General features: G+C 41.2%; 1 protein-coding gene across 1 annotated transcript; it reads left to right on the forward strand.

Moving 5' to 3' along the window:
• The first annotated feature begins 2,179 nt into the window (after positions 1 to 2,179).
• On the forward strand, positions 2,180 to 15,550 carry PMPCB (peptidase, mitochondrial processing subunit beta). Its single transcript, XM_045864844.2, has 13 exons — positions 2,180 to 2,335; positions 3,343 to 3,480; positions 4,231 to 4,317; positions 5,349 to 5,478; positions 9,174 to 9,372; positions 9,754 to 9,833; positions 11,891 to 12,003; positions 12,783 to 12,926; positions 13,754 to 13,914; positions 14,790 to 14,875; positions 14,956 to 15,044; positions 15,203 to 15,278; positions 15,364 to 15,550. Exons 1-13 carry the CDS (start codon positions 2,240 to 2,242, stop codon positions 15,426 to 15,428), a joined length of 1,464 nt encoding a protein of 487 aa, XP_045720800.1. The 5' UTR covers positions 2,180 to 2,239; the 3' UTR covers positions 15,429 to 15,550.
• The last annotated feature ends 56 nt before the right edge of the window (positions 15,551 to 15,606 follow it).

Genomic DNA, 15,606 nt, shown 5'->3' on the forward strand with positions numbered 1-15,606 from the left:
GGTAGACTTGAGGATTATCCCACAGCATTCTGAAACTTTGTTCATTTTGCCTCATTCTTCTTTAATTCTTTAGACTGATAATCTCAGTTGACCTATCCTCAATTTGATTCTTTCTTCCACAGTTCACGCCTGCTCTTGGACCACTCTAGTGAATTTTTCATTTCAGTTACTGTATTTTTCAATTCCAGAACTGTGACTTTTTAAAAATAACAACTCTCTTTATTGATATTTTATATATGGTAAGCCATCATCCTCATACTTCCGTTTAGTTTTTGTTTTTTTAGACATTGTTTCTTTTAGTTCTATGAACATTTTTAAATAGCTTATTTTGTTTTATTTTTTAAAAGATTCTATTTATTTATTTGAGCAAGCAAGCAAGAGCTAGGGAGAGAGAGAGAGAGAGAGCACACAAGCAGGGGGAGAGGTGGAGGAAGAGGGAGAAGCAGACTCCCTGCTGAGCAAGGAGCCTGACGGGGAGGAGGGCTGGATCTGAAGACTCTCTCGATTGCAGGACCCTGGGATCATGACCTGAGCTGAAGGCAGACCCTTAACTGACTGAGTCACGCAGGCGCCCCAGCTTCTGGTCATTTTTTTTAAACCAGTTTTTTCATTTCTTTTATGAGAAAAAGAACTTTAGGAGGTCTTTATTCTGTCATTTTCTCTGACATTCCAAATTAATTTTGAGTTAAAATGTGCTAAAATTTCCCAGGAGCTTCCTGTGATTATACCTAAATATTTTTGTATATATGTATGCATATTTGTATTTCTTTTTTAACGTTAACACACATTTGTTTTGGAAATATGAAGGAATAACCTTGGCTGTCCTTATTATGTAATTGCGTGTGTGGGCTAAACCTGTGAATCATAGCAGAGAGGGTAGGTGGAGAGACATGAATCCAGAAAGATACGTGGGAGTCAGATCATGAAGGGCCCTATCTCCCATACTAAGGAGCCTTCACTTTATCCTGACCATGGAGTTATTGGAGGATTTTTCATAATGGGACTGTTGTGCTAAAAGTTGCATTCTAAAAAGATCCCATGGACAACAAGGTGGAAAACTGTGACAACTGGAACAGATTCAAGAGGCAGGAGCAGGGTGTATCAATTGGATGTGGAGGGTGGAAAAAAGAGAGGAGATAAGGATGAGATCCAGGTTTTTGGTTTGGATGTCTGGGTGAACAGAAATCTCCTTGGCTGTTTTGCACTGCATATACAGGAAGAGACTTAGGGCCAGACAGTGAATTGCATTTTGGACAAGTTGATACTGAGATGCCAAAAGCATAGTCAGTTGCAGCTTTCTAGTCATTGAAGGTGTAAGTGGGCCTGGAGCTCAGGAGAAAGGCCTTTGGGCAGACAGGGAAGTCTTTATGTGGAAATGGAAACTGTTAGGGAGAGTGCAGTAGAAGAGGCCCAGGTCCCTAACGCTGGGGAACACCAACTTTTAGTGCAAAATGGTACAGTGTTTGCGAGCACAGGCTTTGGATCCACACAGCCTCTTGTTAGCATGGTGACCTCAGGCAATATATTTTACCTCAATTTCTACATCTGTAAAATGAGCCTAAGAATAGCACAGTTAGAACAGTGCTTATATTTTTGGCTTCATTAAGAGATCTGTGAATAAAGAGTTGCCCAATAAAGTAAAGAAGAAGGTACTATAAAAAGGAGGAGGGGCTCTAAGATACAATAAGAAATTTTCAGAGATCTACGATGTCAAATTCTGCCATTAGGACCGTAAGATAACGACCGTGAAGCCTCCGTCTTTAAGCAATTAGTGGCCTCACCAAGAGCAATTTCGATGGAATTAAAGGAACCAGACTGTAAAGGGTGGAAGAGCGACTAGGGGTCAACAATGACACATCCTTCCCTCCTCTCTCCACGCTTGTCTCTCCCAATAGATGCTTCCTGAAGGACAGTGAATTCTGGATCGTATTCTACTTTGTCCAATCAATTCCAGCCACCAATGGGATAACAGGTCGCCCCAGGTTACCCTTAACTCCTCCACATTTGAGCCGTACACGCCACAGGCGATCTAAGTAACTGGTAATACAGGACCTCCTACAGACTCCCTAATTCGTATTATTTGGGACCAACCGCTCCGCACCAAGCCCAAATCCATGCTCTCTGGGACCGCTTCAAAGAGTGTTATTTCCATCGTGGCCACAAGGTGGAGCCCGCCTCCTTCCGCGGATCCTTGGGTCACGACCCCGGAAGCACATCCTCCTCCCAGTCCCGAGCGGAGATGGCGGCGGCCGCCCGGGGGGTGTTGTTACCCGCGGCGCGACGGCGGCTTTGGGGTTTCGCGGAGAGGCTTCTGGCTGGAGGAGCAGCCGGGAGGGTGAGCGTCTCTCCACTCGTCTGGGTGCCGCCCGAGACCCGGCCGGGGCTTCCCCCCGGACCCCGCGCGGGACGCCTGAGTCATGGGCGCCAGCCCAGCCGTGGAGTCGGCGCCCCGCACCCCCACGGCGGGTCGGCGCCGGCGGCCTGGGAGGGGGATGCTCGGGTCCCGCCGGGGATGAGCTGACCTTGGCCCCCCGCCGCGCGTGACCTGCTAGAAAAGTGTGGGATGACACTGCTTACCGGCCGCTTCCCCCAGTTGCCCAGGGGTCATACTGAGTGCGTGTTGATTGCTCGAGACGCAGCGGTGGCAAATTGGGGGAAATTAAAAAGGGCGATCAGAGTTCTCTGTCAGCCTAAGACTGAGCTTCCTCCTCAGCTGTGCTTTCTGCGAACCCCGGGGAAGCGAAAAGAAAGTTTTGTCAGGATGTAGGTTTTTCTCATGAGAACCTCAGGAATGTGGGACTTGGGACGTGTCTGAAGGAAAAGAAAAACTGCAGGCAGGCGAGTGGTCCACAGTCAACGATCAGTCAGAGTGTATCTTGGGCATCTGCCCTTCTTCCTCTCTTCTCTTTCTGCCTTTTCCAAAACCTTCTGTTTTCCTTGAACAGTGAGAACCTAAATCTCAGTCCTGTGTTGTGTATAGGGGTCTTTACATTTTTCTCTCCCTTTCTTGTCTCCCCCCGACCCCCCAGCTTGTTGCCTCTGTGATGAGTATTAAACCTGTCTAGGAGAGGTACTGAAATAAAAGCAGTTTCTCTCTGGATAATGGTAATAACTGCTTGTTTTCCTGAAGGGAAGGGCATGTTTGTGGGCATGTTGTTGGCTTTAGGAGTGGTTAAGCAAGGTTCCTAAGCCGGCAAAGGGGTGGGTCCCAGTGGCACAGAAATTGAGGAGGAAAGAGTACTTTACAGAGTCTCTGGGACAGATTTGGTTTTCTGACCAACATTTAATATCAGAATGGTGATGTGTTTTCTTCCTCTCTGCCACCCCTTCACCCCCGACCAGTCGTATTTTGGAGGGAACAGATTGAGAAGTACACGGGCTGCTACACAGGTGGTTCTGAATGTTCCTGAAACACGAGTAACGCGTTTGGACAACGGACTCAGAGTGGCCTCTGAAGACTCTGGCCTCTCAACATGCACGGTAAGTGATTCCAGCAACCACTGTTTAGGTGACCCCCTCATTAGGAGAGAGCGGATTGTTGATTTAAATCTCAGCTTTTTATTGGCCGGTGGTGGTTGAAAAACAGTGACAGTTATTTTGCCTGACAGATGACTCTTACTTGCGAATCTTTCACTTTCATAGCAAGTGCATGTGTACCTTGTTCAGGGTCTGCGTCTGGTTCTTACAGCCTGTTACTGTGTTATTGTTAGTGGTGGTGATAATAGTGAAGTAAGTACTTTCTCTAGGCTACTCTGTGCCGGCTGTTCTTACATATATTGTCTTATTTCATCTTTAAAATAATTCTTTGTAGGAGGCACCATCACACCCAATTGAGGGGCAAGTTCAGAAAAGTTAAATGGTTTTGTCCAAGGTCACACAGCTAATACATGACAGAGCCAGGATCTGAACCTAGATTTTCTGATAATCTCTAGTGTTCTTTATACTGTAGTTGTTAGTTGGCTGTACTAACAAGTTGGGCTAAAAATCTCGGTCCTCTGTGAAACTGGCAAGTAGATACTTTACCACCCGGCAATAGCTCGATGACCAAAATTTTTAAGTCTCATAGTTGACAGGTATGTGTTGTCAATTCACTGAAGTCAAGAAAACTTTAGTGTTAGGATTGGAAAGCATTTGTCAAAAAAAAAGGAAGAAGGTTGCCCCTCTCTCCACTTCCATTCCCCCAAAAGAGAAAATGAGGTTTCATTTAATTTTTCCTTGATTTACATTAAGGTTGGGCTCTGGATTGATGCTGGAAGTCGATATGAAAATGAGAAGAATAACGGCACAGCTCACTTTTTGGAGCATATGGCTTTCAAGGCAAGTTGTAAGACTTTATAAAAATACATTTCCTTTAAATTTCTTTAAATTTCTTTACATCTCACTCTCAGGGCACCTGGGTGGCTCAGTTGGTTAAGCGTCTGCCTTCGGCTCAGGTCATGGTCCCAGGGTCCTGGGATCAAGCTCCACATCAGGCTCCCTGCTCAGCGGGAAGCCTGCTTCTCCCTCGCCCTGCCACCCCCCCCCCCCCCCCCCGTTTGTGCTCACACTCTCGCTCTGTGTGTCAAATAAATAAAATCTTTAAAAAAAAAAAAATCTCAATCTCAGGCAAGGAGAACTATTTCAGTAGTAGGTGTGTATATATATTTTAAAGATTTTATTTGAGAGAGAGCATGCACATGTGCATGTGGGTTGGGGAGGGGTAGAGGGAAAGGGAGAGAGAATCTCCAGCATTCTGAGTGCAGAGCCCCACTCAGGGCTCGATTCATGACCCTAAGATCATGACCTGAGCTGAAACCAAGTCAGATGCTCAACTGACTGAGCCACCCAAGTGCCCCCAGTAATATAATCTATTTTATTTATTTAATCTTTTCTTCTTTTCCACGGTAATTATCTGAAATAATTACTGAAAGTTGCTTTTGTAGAGTTGAAACAAGGATTTTCTCTTGGGATGTAAGGGTCATATGTAAGTACACCACTGTTTTTGAGGCCCGATGCACTTTATTTTTAGTTTTTAGCTTTTTTAAAGATTTTGTTTATTTGTTTGACAGAGAGAGCCCAAGCAGGGGGAGTGGCAGGCAGAGGGAGAGGGAGAAGCGGGCTCTCCGTTGAGTAGGGAGCCCAAAATGGGGCTCGATCTCAGGATTCTGGGATCATGACCTGAACTGAAGGCAGATGCTTAATGGACTAAGCCACCCAGGCGCCCCCCCGGATGCACTTTAGAAATCATATTTGGTCCTTGCATGAAACTGACATTGCTTATGTCCTCATATTTGTTGTCTGAAGTGTTTAGAATAGATGAGAGATAAAGGAAGGTACCGTAATTTTCTTTTTCTTCTTTTTTGTTTCAGGGCACCAAAAAGAGATCCCAATTAGATCTGGAACTTGAGATTGAAAACATGGGTGCTCATCTCAATGCCTATACCTCCAGAGAGCAGACTGTATATTATGCCAAAGCATTCTCTAAAGATTTGCCAAGAGGTATTGTTATTATGTATGGTGCAGATAGGTAATTTTCACAAGTTCAAAAATAATCTAATACTGTTTTTGCTATGTCTGTTGTGAAAGAGTAACCCTCAGAAATGTGAAAAAAATGAATCAAACTCTGGGTGAGGGGGCGCCTATTTTTATTTTTTTCTGTAAACATGACAGATGGTATCAAATAGTTGTAAGCTGCAAGACTTGTACAAACCAGGCCCTAACACTTGATTCAAAAATACTTTCTCCAGAGCCATATGTGTAGTAGTGAAACATTTTTAATGCCTTAGCAGTCTGTTGATGATTTCCTTTGCTGTGCAGAAGCTTTTTAGTGTAATGTAGTCCCACTTGTTTTTTATTTTGTTGCTTTTGGTGTCAGTTCAAAGAAAAAATCATCACTTAAGACCTATGTCAAGGTACTTTACTGCCTATGTTTTCTTCTAGGAGTTGCATGGTTTCAGATCTTATGTTCAAGTCCTTAACCCATTTTTAGTTAATTTTTGTATATTGTGTAAGATAGTGGTAGTTTCTCTTCTTTTTTTTTTTTAAGATTTTTAAAATTTATTTGACAGAGCGAGTGAGCACACAAGCAGGGGGAGTAGCAGGCAGAGGGAGAGGGAGAAGCAGGCTCCCCACTGAGCAAGGGGATACGGTATGGGGCTATGGGGCTCAGGCTCTATCTCAGGACCCTGGGATCATGACCTGAGCTGAAGGCAGAACTTAACCGACTGAGCCACCCAGGTGCCCCAAGATAGTGACAGTTTGATTCTTTTGCATGTGGCTGCCCAGATTTCCCAACAGCATTTATTGAAGAGACTGTCCTTTCCCATTGCATATTCTTGGTTCTTCTGTTGTAAATTAATTGACCATATATGTGTGGGTTTGTTTCTGGGTTCTCTGTTCTGTTATATTCATCTAGTTATCTCTTTTTATGCCAGTACCATACTGTTTTGACTACTGTAGCTTTGTAATATAGTTCGAAGTGAGGGAGTGTGATGTCTCCAGCTTTGTTCTTTCTCAAGATTGCTTTGGCTATTTGGGATTTTTTGTCGTTTCGTACAAATTTTAGGATTCTTTGTTCTAATTCTGTGAAAAATGCCGTTGGAATTTTGATAGGGATTGCATTGAATCTGTAGATTGCTTTGGATAGTAATGGACATTTTAATATTCTTCTAATCCATGAGGATGGAAGAGCTTTCCAGTTACTTGTGTCATCTTCAATTTCTTTCCTTAATGTCTTGTAGTTTTCAGAGTTTGTCTTTTAACCTCCTTATAAGTTTAATCCTAGATATTTAATTCTTTTTGATGCAGTTGTAAATGGGATTGTTTTCTTAGTTTCTGCTAGTTCATTATTAGTGTACAGAAATGCAACAGATTTTTGTATGTTGATTTTGTATCCTGCAACTTTACTGGATTTATTAATTCTAAAGGTTTTAGATGGAGTCTCTTTAGGGTTTTCTGTGTATAATGTGTTATCTGCAAATAATGACAGTTTGGGTTGTTTCTAAATCGGATACCTTTTATTTCGTTTTCTTGTGTAATTGCTCTGGTTATTAGCAAATTTTTTTTTTTAATTCCCTGTTCTATACAAAAACAACTACCACCTGCAAGTAAATAAAATAAAATTTTATAACATGGTAGTCTGACTTGCATTACAACCAATTAAAATGACAACAGTGGGGAGGGTGTGTTGGTTTGAATTGCAAAAAACGTTTGTAAGGTTCTTAATGATTTCCTTGAAACATGTTACCCCAGGACTAGTAACAGAGGGTAGGCCAGGCTACTTTAGAGAGTTGTGCCTTCTAGCTCCTCCCTCTCCTTTTTCTACACAGGAAACAGCAGGGAAAGCAAACAAAGAGGACTAGAGAAAGGACAAGACAAGGTTGAAGACTGTTTTTTCCCTCCTGGCTTTTGGTTGGGAAGGACAGAGGCCCTGCCAGTGGAGGGGAGCCCGGGAGCTCCTTGAGGAATCCACAGTGGAAGTGCTCTCTGAAGCAGCTGTCTTTTGGGGGGTTTGCTTGAGGTTTTTGTCCCCTCAGTTGGGTGAAGTCTGGTGTATGAGGTAATAACGTGATGTTCAGACTAGCAGTCTCCACATGTTTATGATCACCCAGCCTTATTGTACGAGATGTGATTATACATCAGTATGGGTATATTTACAAATTAAAAACATGTACTACTACAGAATATTACATATACATTAAAAAGAAAGATTCTGATTTTTTTTTTTAAGATGTTATTTATTTATTTGACAGAGACACAGCGAGAGAAGGAACACAAGCAGGGGGAGTAGGAGAGGGAGAAGCAGGCTCTCCGCTGAGCAGGGAGCCCGATGCGGGGCTCTATCCCAGGATCCTGGGATCATGACCTGAGCCGAAGGCAGACGCGTAACAACTGAGCTACCCAGGCGCCCCGAAAGATTCTGATTAAAACATAAATTCCAGGAAGTATGAACTCCCACTTGAGCGAACCCCAGTCTAGACTACCAATCCCATATAAGGAGAGTCTTCACACAGGATTCCTTGTCCTCCCCTGTGTCTTTGGACCCTTCATCAGCCATCATGGCCTCTGGTTCTCGTCTGGACAGATGGTTTTTATTTGGTCTTACAGATAATTTTTTCCCTTTGGTCATGATCTCTGCCCCAGTTTACTTTGGTCTAGCAATCTTTTTCGTCATGTTGGGCAGTCTAGAGGTAACTACAGTTGGAATGTAACATAATTGCTTCTGAGACAATGACTCTTAAAGTGAACCTAAAAGGAGGAACAAGTTTGCAGTAGAGTAAAAAAAAAAAAAAAAAAAAAGAAACTAAAGATTATGTTTCATATTTACTAAAATTTAGATTGTGATTGCAACTATGTACTAATTCTTGAAGAATAGATAAGGTTTTTCCTTTTTGGAGAAGTATATAATTTTTCTGATAAAATTGTTTAACAGCATAGTAGGATATCTTTGAGTTCACTTTTGGCTTTTTGCAAATTAGGGTCATTCTTGTCTAAATATTTGAGGGCTTCATCAGTTTTTCCCAAGGGTCACTTTTAATCTTTTGGAATACCTATCCTTTTCTTCATGTTAACTCTCCATCTCTGTTAGATCATCATTTATCAGTGATTTTGCTAATGGTGAGACTATAGCCAACATGGATCCAATGGGTGGACACAGGCACTGGGATTAAGTTAATTGGGGAAGGATATTTGAGAAGACCCTAATTCTGTAAGTGGTTCATTGGGGGCGTATTTTAGATTATGCTGTTTCTTGCCTTCTTTATGGGGCAGCCTCATTGCTGTGGGAACCAGGGTAGCAAATACCTGGGTGCTGTGGATCCTATGTAGGTACGTAGATGTTCTAACGCAGATAATTTTCTACTTTGTAATCCTCCTACAGAACAGTATACACTCGTGTGCAGACTCTGGGGCATGTCTGAAGTGGTGGAGTCATTACAAGTGTTGTGGGGACCTTTGACAAATGTAGGAATTTTCCTCAAGTTCTTCTGTAGCACAGGGTTTATATTTTATGTTTTCAATTTTAATATTGTCCTTTTAGGTATATTGACTGTATGGAAAAGTGTGTTTCTTCCTAGTTTAGTCATTTAGTCAAAATCGAATGATGCTCAGGGTCATGGTTTCTGATGCTAGTTTAATAGAGCTTAATATTGACAATTAAGATTCTCAGTGTTTCTTCTTGTTGTATTTTCAATTAGCCGTAGAAATTCTTGCTGATATAATACAAAACAGCACGCTGGGAGAAGCAGAGATCGAACGTGAGCGTGGAGTCATCCTTAGGGAGATGCAGGAAGTTGAAACCAATTTGCAGGAAGTTGTTTTTGATTATCTTCATGCTACAGCTTATCAAAATACTGCACTTGGACGGACAATTTTGGGACCAACTGAAAATATCAAGTAGGTATAATTCGCAAGGTTGTTTTTTTTATTTTTTATTTTTTTGGAGAAAAATCTGAGTTTTGAAAATGAGCATTCAGAAACATTCAAACAGTGTGTTTCAAAACGTCGTTTTTTCCTGCCGGATGCTCCCCATGAAATTGTGCGTGGCTACGTCTGAGCCCCACCGGACTCCCAGGTGTCTGCACTCATGGGTATAACAAGTAATGGTACCAGCTCGATATAAAAGAGGTGAAATTGTTCTCATACTTGTTGCCCGTATCCCTTTTCTGACTGCATCTAACTTAGAGCCTTTAAGGTCCAGTTTCATGTCAGGTATAGTATATGAAGATCTGTGCTTTTCAGTTTCCATTTATATTGCTTTTCCTACTCCGTTTACAGATCTATAAACCGTAAGGATTTGGTGGATTATATAACCACACATTATAAGGGGCCAAGAATAGTACTTGCTGCTGCTGGAGGTTAGTCGATTGACATTTCTGTACCTGTTTTAAACACAGTCATAAAGTGTTGTGCTTATTAGTTTGATCCTGTTAGGACATGTCCTGGCATTTATTATTTACTGAGCACATGGTTTCATATGCTGGTTAAGGGGAATGGACAGCCCTGGAAATAGACTTTTCCCGTCTTTAGTAGAGGTTTTTTTAATAGAAGAACTTACATAAGTGTTTACACATAATGGAATTGACTTGCAAGGAAATGGGCAAATGAACAAACTGGGTGATAATGACATTTGGGGGAAGTGTACTAGAGTTTGGGAATCTCTTGAGATTTTAAATTACTTTTTGAGAACCAACTTCATCCTTGGTCAGGCATGAAATGGGTATGTAATGTTGCTCATTTTTTGATTTGTTTATTCATTCAGTAGAGCTAATTACTGAGAAGGGGAAGTATATAGGGAACTATTGAGAGTGTTTAATGAGAATCCAGACTTGTAGGTGGCATCAGGACAGGGCTTCCTTGGGGACACACTTGAAGCCGTGAATGAAAGAAAATTCCCATTAGATACTGCTGGATTTCCTGAATTTAGGCAAACAGTACACTTTATTGGTTTCCAGGTTTGTTTTCTCTTTGACTTTCTAGGGTCAAACAAAGATAGACGGGTGTTCTTTTGTGTAGATTTATTTTTTCTCTCTTTAGAAATGACAAATTAAAATTCGAGTTGCCCTGGATAAGACTTGTGAGCTAATTACTTGGGAATAACGGAGAAAATGAAAATGAGGGTTAAGTCTAACATGTTACTCATTGGCCTCTGAAACTAAATCATGTTACCTTTGTAGAGTGCACTCCGAGATTCTGTTGGGCAACATCGTTTCTAAGATGGCTGGTGCTGACTGGGGGTCCATATTTGAAACTGCCTGGGAAACAGGAAGACCTAGTGAGACAGAGGCCTCAACCACCACGCTGTCTGGGATGTCTCTGCCCTTGGTGGTGGCATATGGACACAGTGGGTTTAATCGTAGTTCATAGGTTCATTTTGACACTGCTGAAGTTGGGATATCTTACAGTTAAGGGCCTCTCCTATATTAGCATTTTGTCTTTTTGAGCCTTATAAACAATGGCTTCTTAAATTCAATGAAAAAGACCAGATCTAGCTTCATAAAAAACATTTTTTGGCTCCCTGCCTTTTGGATAAGGATATGCAGAGGTTTTGGAGCAGGAACGGAGTATCTGGAATGTCCAATCAATTGGGAGGGCTATAGGTGAAGTTAATGAAACACTGGAAGTTGGTGGTGTCAGGTGCTGAGAACTGTGTGCACGTCCATGGTTTTTCACTCTGCTTGTCATTCGTGGAACATCAGGCTCTTCCTGTTGTATCGTCACCCTCTGGATTGATAGCCAAGGCAGCTCTCCTACACAGTGCTTCTGAAAACATGCATTCATACATGGTCTTGTTTTATATCACAGATTGGTTTGGGAAATATGGGTGTAAGTTGTGCTTTTACGTTTTAAAGGAAGGCTTCATATAAAGAACCTTCATGGCAATATTTTAAAGCACTTGCCACATGCTTAAATTTGTTTTCTAAGTTTGTCTTTGTGTTTATCCTTCACCGAATCTGTTTGGGTCATGAGTTTGAATGGATTTATTCAGAAATTTAGATGACATTATTTTGTTCCTGAATTCTGGTAGCAGAGCTCAGAGAACAAAGCTCATATTCATATTTATATTCTTTTCTACTTAAAATGTACTACTGAAAAGTGATTTTGCTAATTTGCATTCTAGGACTTTTAGTAATGTAACATGATTCTGTATAGAATGTGGTATTTTCAAGCTGTCTTATTATCCTTAGCTGTGAATTTGTTCATGAAAACTGCAAGCTGTGAAAGCTGAGACTGAGAAAGCTGTGCACCTCCAAGCTTTTTAAAGCAAGAAGGTGTGTGCTGCGTGAGCTTATTCTCTAAAGGCTTTTACCACATTATACCACCTGGAGTTTATTGTAAAACAAAGTTTGGCAGGTAGTTGTCTGCTTTAGACCGTGCTGCTACTAGATATATGAAATGTTTTCCTTCAATTTAGGAGTTTCCCATGATGAACTGCTTGAGTTAGCAAAGTTTCATTTTGGTGACTCTTTGTCCACACACAAAGGAGAAATACCAGCTCTGCCTCCCTGCAAATTCACGGGAAGTGAGGTAGGGCAAGCCTCCTTAGCTAGTATTTAGCCCTTTGGGTTTCTTGTGTTGTATTTATGAATGTGTACAAAATGTGCTTATTTCTAACAGGAGTAAAATAGAAGAAACCAGGGGCTTAAATTGAAAGAAAAAGGGAAGGGGATGGATTTATGCACTTATATTCCATATTACTTAACCACCTCTCTCTTAAGGAAGCAAGGTTTTGAGGGGAATGTCATAATTTGCTCTTTCTGTGTCTTTTCTTTGACACTATGCCCATTTATATATTTTGAGGTATGAAATTATATTTTTAAAACACTCCAAATTTTGACTTTCACGTCGGGTTAAGTTCTGCCCACAGTACATTTCTGGGAGTAGCTGTTAGAGACAGAACTTGCAGAGAACTGGCGCTCCTTGTCAGCTGTAGCCTTCAGCTCATCAGCAGCCTCCTTTGCCGCATTAGGGATGACGTTCAAGGGACTACCTGGAGAGAGGGGTCTGCTGTCGGCTGACGCAGAACTGTGTTGCATTGGTGGTACAAGAATAAGCCTGTTATGTCAGTATTAGAATACTAGCTGATCTCTACCAGTGAAATAACCTAATCCGCTTTGACCAGGTCATCATCTGGTGGCTATGTCTGCAGTAGTTCAATTGGAGATCTTTTGGTGTTCTTTCCAGAACTCGAGAGATTTTTCCAGATTAGACTGTTCAGTGTAGTGTGGCATGATTAAACCTTTCTTATTAAGCCTGTTACGCGGTGGCAGTCTTAACCAGAGTTGGGTTTCCTTGGTCTTAACTAGATACGAGTGAGGGATGACAAGATGCCTTTGGCGCATCTCGCAATAGCTGTTGAGGCCGTTGGTTGGGCACATCCAGATACAATCTGTCTCATGGTTGCAAATACACTGATTGGCAATTGGGATCGCTCCTTTGGAGGAGGAATGGTAAGTGATTTTAAAAATAATTTTCCATAATAAATGACAGGGTGGAACTCTGTACTGTGAATTGATAAGATATAAACTGATCCTGGATTGCATCCTGGGCCAGAAAAAAATTTTTTGTGTGGGTGCCATAAAATTTATAAGTTGGATAGGTAGCAAAATTTGATTAAGGATAGAATTCACTGATAGTACCATATCAGTGTTAATCTAGTTTTAATGACTGTATGGAGGTTAATTTCCTGGTTTTTCAGAAGTGTACACAAAGCATTTAATTAAGGGTAAAAAAGCATCAGATCTTTCAGGGTACTCTCAAACAGCTGAAAAATTTTGTTAAAGAGAATGATAAAAGAAACATGGTAAAGTAACGGTTCTTAGGGAATTTGGATAAAGGGAATTCCCTGTACTATTTTTGTAACTTTTCTGTCTGAAATTACTTCAGAATACAAAGTATGTACTCAAAGATTTCAACATAATACACTTCATATAAATATCTTAGGCTGCACGTGCAATAAAATTTCCAATGTTTAAGCATACACAGCCAAGAGCCCTACAGATTGGGCTGATGACAGCAGTGAATTACTCTAGAAGTGCTGTAGCTACTGTGTTAATTACAAGGTTTCATTGCTTTTACATTGTGCGTTTCTCTGGGGATACACTGGGCTGGGGAGAAGTATGGTTCTTAGTCTCGTTGAATTTTAACTTCTTGAGATGTTGCTAGATAGAAACTTCACATGTTGGGGCATTCACTGTTTGCCACAGAATTAATTTTTCTTTCTGGTAAGTTAGGCACATACACCTGCAGTTCTCTTGGACAATGTTTTTCCTTACAGAATCTCTCTAGCAAGCTGGCCCAGCTCACCTGTCACGGCAACCTCTGTCATAGCTTCCAGTCCTTCAACACTTCCTACACAGATACGGGATTGTGGGGGATCTACATGGTCTGTGAACCGGCCACCATTGCAGACATGCTGCGTGTTGTTCAAAACGAATGGTGAGAAAGTAAATCTTGCTTAGAATTCACATTTTAAACTAGTTTCCTCCTCACACGTTGGTGATTGGTTTTGATGGGGATGTTAGCATTTAATCAAGAAAACAAGACTGAAGAGTAGCAGTTGTTGCCATGTTTTTAAAGATCACAGAGGTTTCTTCTAAGTCTCATGTGAAGCTGACTTTATCCTGTAGGAAATTCTTAATCTTTATGAAGCGGATTACTTCAGAAAGAAGATCCTAAAAGTTTGCTTGGAAAGTATCTCCACAAGTTACCTGGTTTGGAAAGGTGGTATTATGCCAATGAATCTGAAGTTGCCATTGCTAAAAGAAAAATGTATCGTTTTACTCCGAACTGGTGCCTTGAGACAGAGGCAGAAAGGCCCATGCTGTTTGGACAACTTTCTTAGCTCTGGTTCCTCTCCTCCACCATTCTTAAATGGCTTATAGGTCTCTAAATCTCGTCAACTGGGGGGGTGTAATTGTTAATTAGTAGGCTTAAGTTAGACTCCGCTGGATTCTTTTGAGAAACCAGTGGTCTCCAGACCTATTCTCTAGCGTATCAGATCCTAACATGGGGACTGGCGAAGTGTTTCTCAAAATGTGGTCAGCCTACTTTCATGTTGGATTGAACCTCTATCTGTAATCATACTACTTTTAAGAAATTAACGATACCAAGAAAATAATCAGTAACATTTTAGCTTTTGTGTAGCTACTGGGATCATGAAAACTTCAGCTTTTCATTAATTTGAAGTCCTAATCACTTGTATGTTGTGGTACAGTTCATAGATTATAGGATCATATCTTTAAGTCACTGACTCAAAAAGCACGTAAGCTTTTCAAACTACTTGACATTTTGATTTTTCCCAATGGTTTTAGGATGCGACTCTGTACAAGTGTAACTGAAAGTGAAGTTGCTCGAGCCAAAAATCTTCTGAAAACAAACATGTTGTTGCAACTTGACGGTAAGAATAAAGACCGACATTCTATTTTCCTAGGTTTGATCTGTATTCCATTACTTAGTTTCTCCTTCTCTTTTAAACAGGTTCTACCCCAATCTGTGAAGATATTGGCAGACAAATGTTATGCTATAACAGAAGGATTCCCATCCCGGAGCTTGAGGCAAGAATTGATGTAAGCTGTCTTTAGACACTATAGGCGCTTGTTAGTTCCTTATTACAAAAGCTGAAAGTATGTATCGTAAATCCCTGCTTTAGTTCGAAAAAGTTCTAGGTGTAGACTCTTGTCTTTCCTACACAAAGCTCCGAATGCTGGGATCTTCTGTCTTTCAGGCTGTAAATGCTGAGACAGTTCAAGAAGTATGCACCAAATATATTTATGATAAGAGCCCAGCTCTCGCTGCTGTCGGTAAGCCCAGCTCCTTTTCTCTCACGCACTAAGTGACTAATACTTGTCCTTTATTCACTTTTAACTGTCTTCTTTGAATCCGTAGGTCCCATTGAACAACTGCCAGAGTTTAACCAGATTCGCAGGAACATGTGCTGGCTTCGTGATTAAAATGCTCCTACTCAGAATATTTTGAACAGATGTATTTATAAGGCTAACAGATCTGCAAGTTTTAAGCTACCAGTCCCTAAAGAAAAAAATAAAAACATGTATACTTAGAAATTTGAATGAAACACTGTGTCCGACTTTGAAAGGATAAGACCACCACAGTGAACGGTAGATCAGCACA

Source organism: Mirounga angustirostris, unplaced genomic scaffold (assembly GCF_029215605.1).
Source record: "Mirounga angustirostris isolate CCGP_5_RB_7025 unplaced genomic scaffold, mMirAng1.0.hap1 SCAF_12, whole genome shotgun sequence".
In the NCBI taxonomy this organism is placed as follows: Eukaryota; Metazoa; Chordata; class Mammalia; order Carnivora; family Phocidae; genus Mirounga; species Mirounga angustirostris.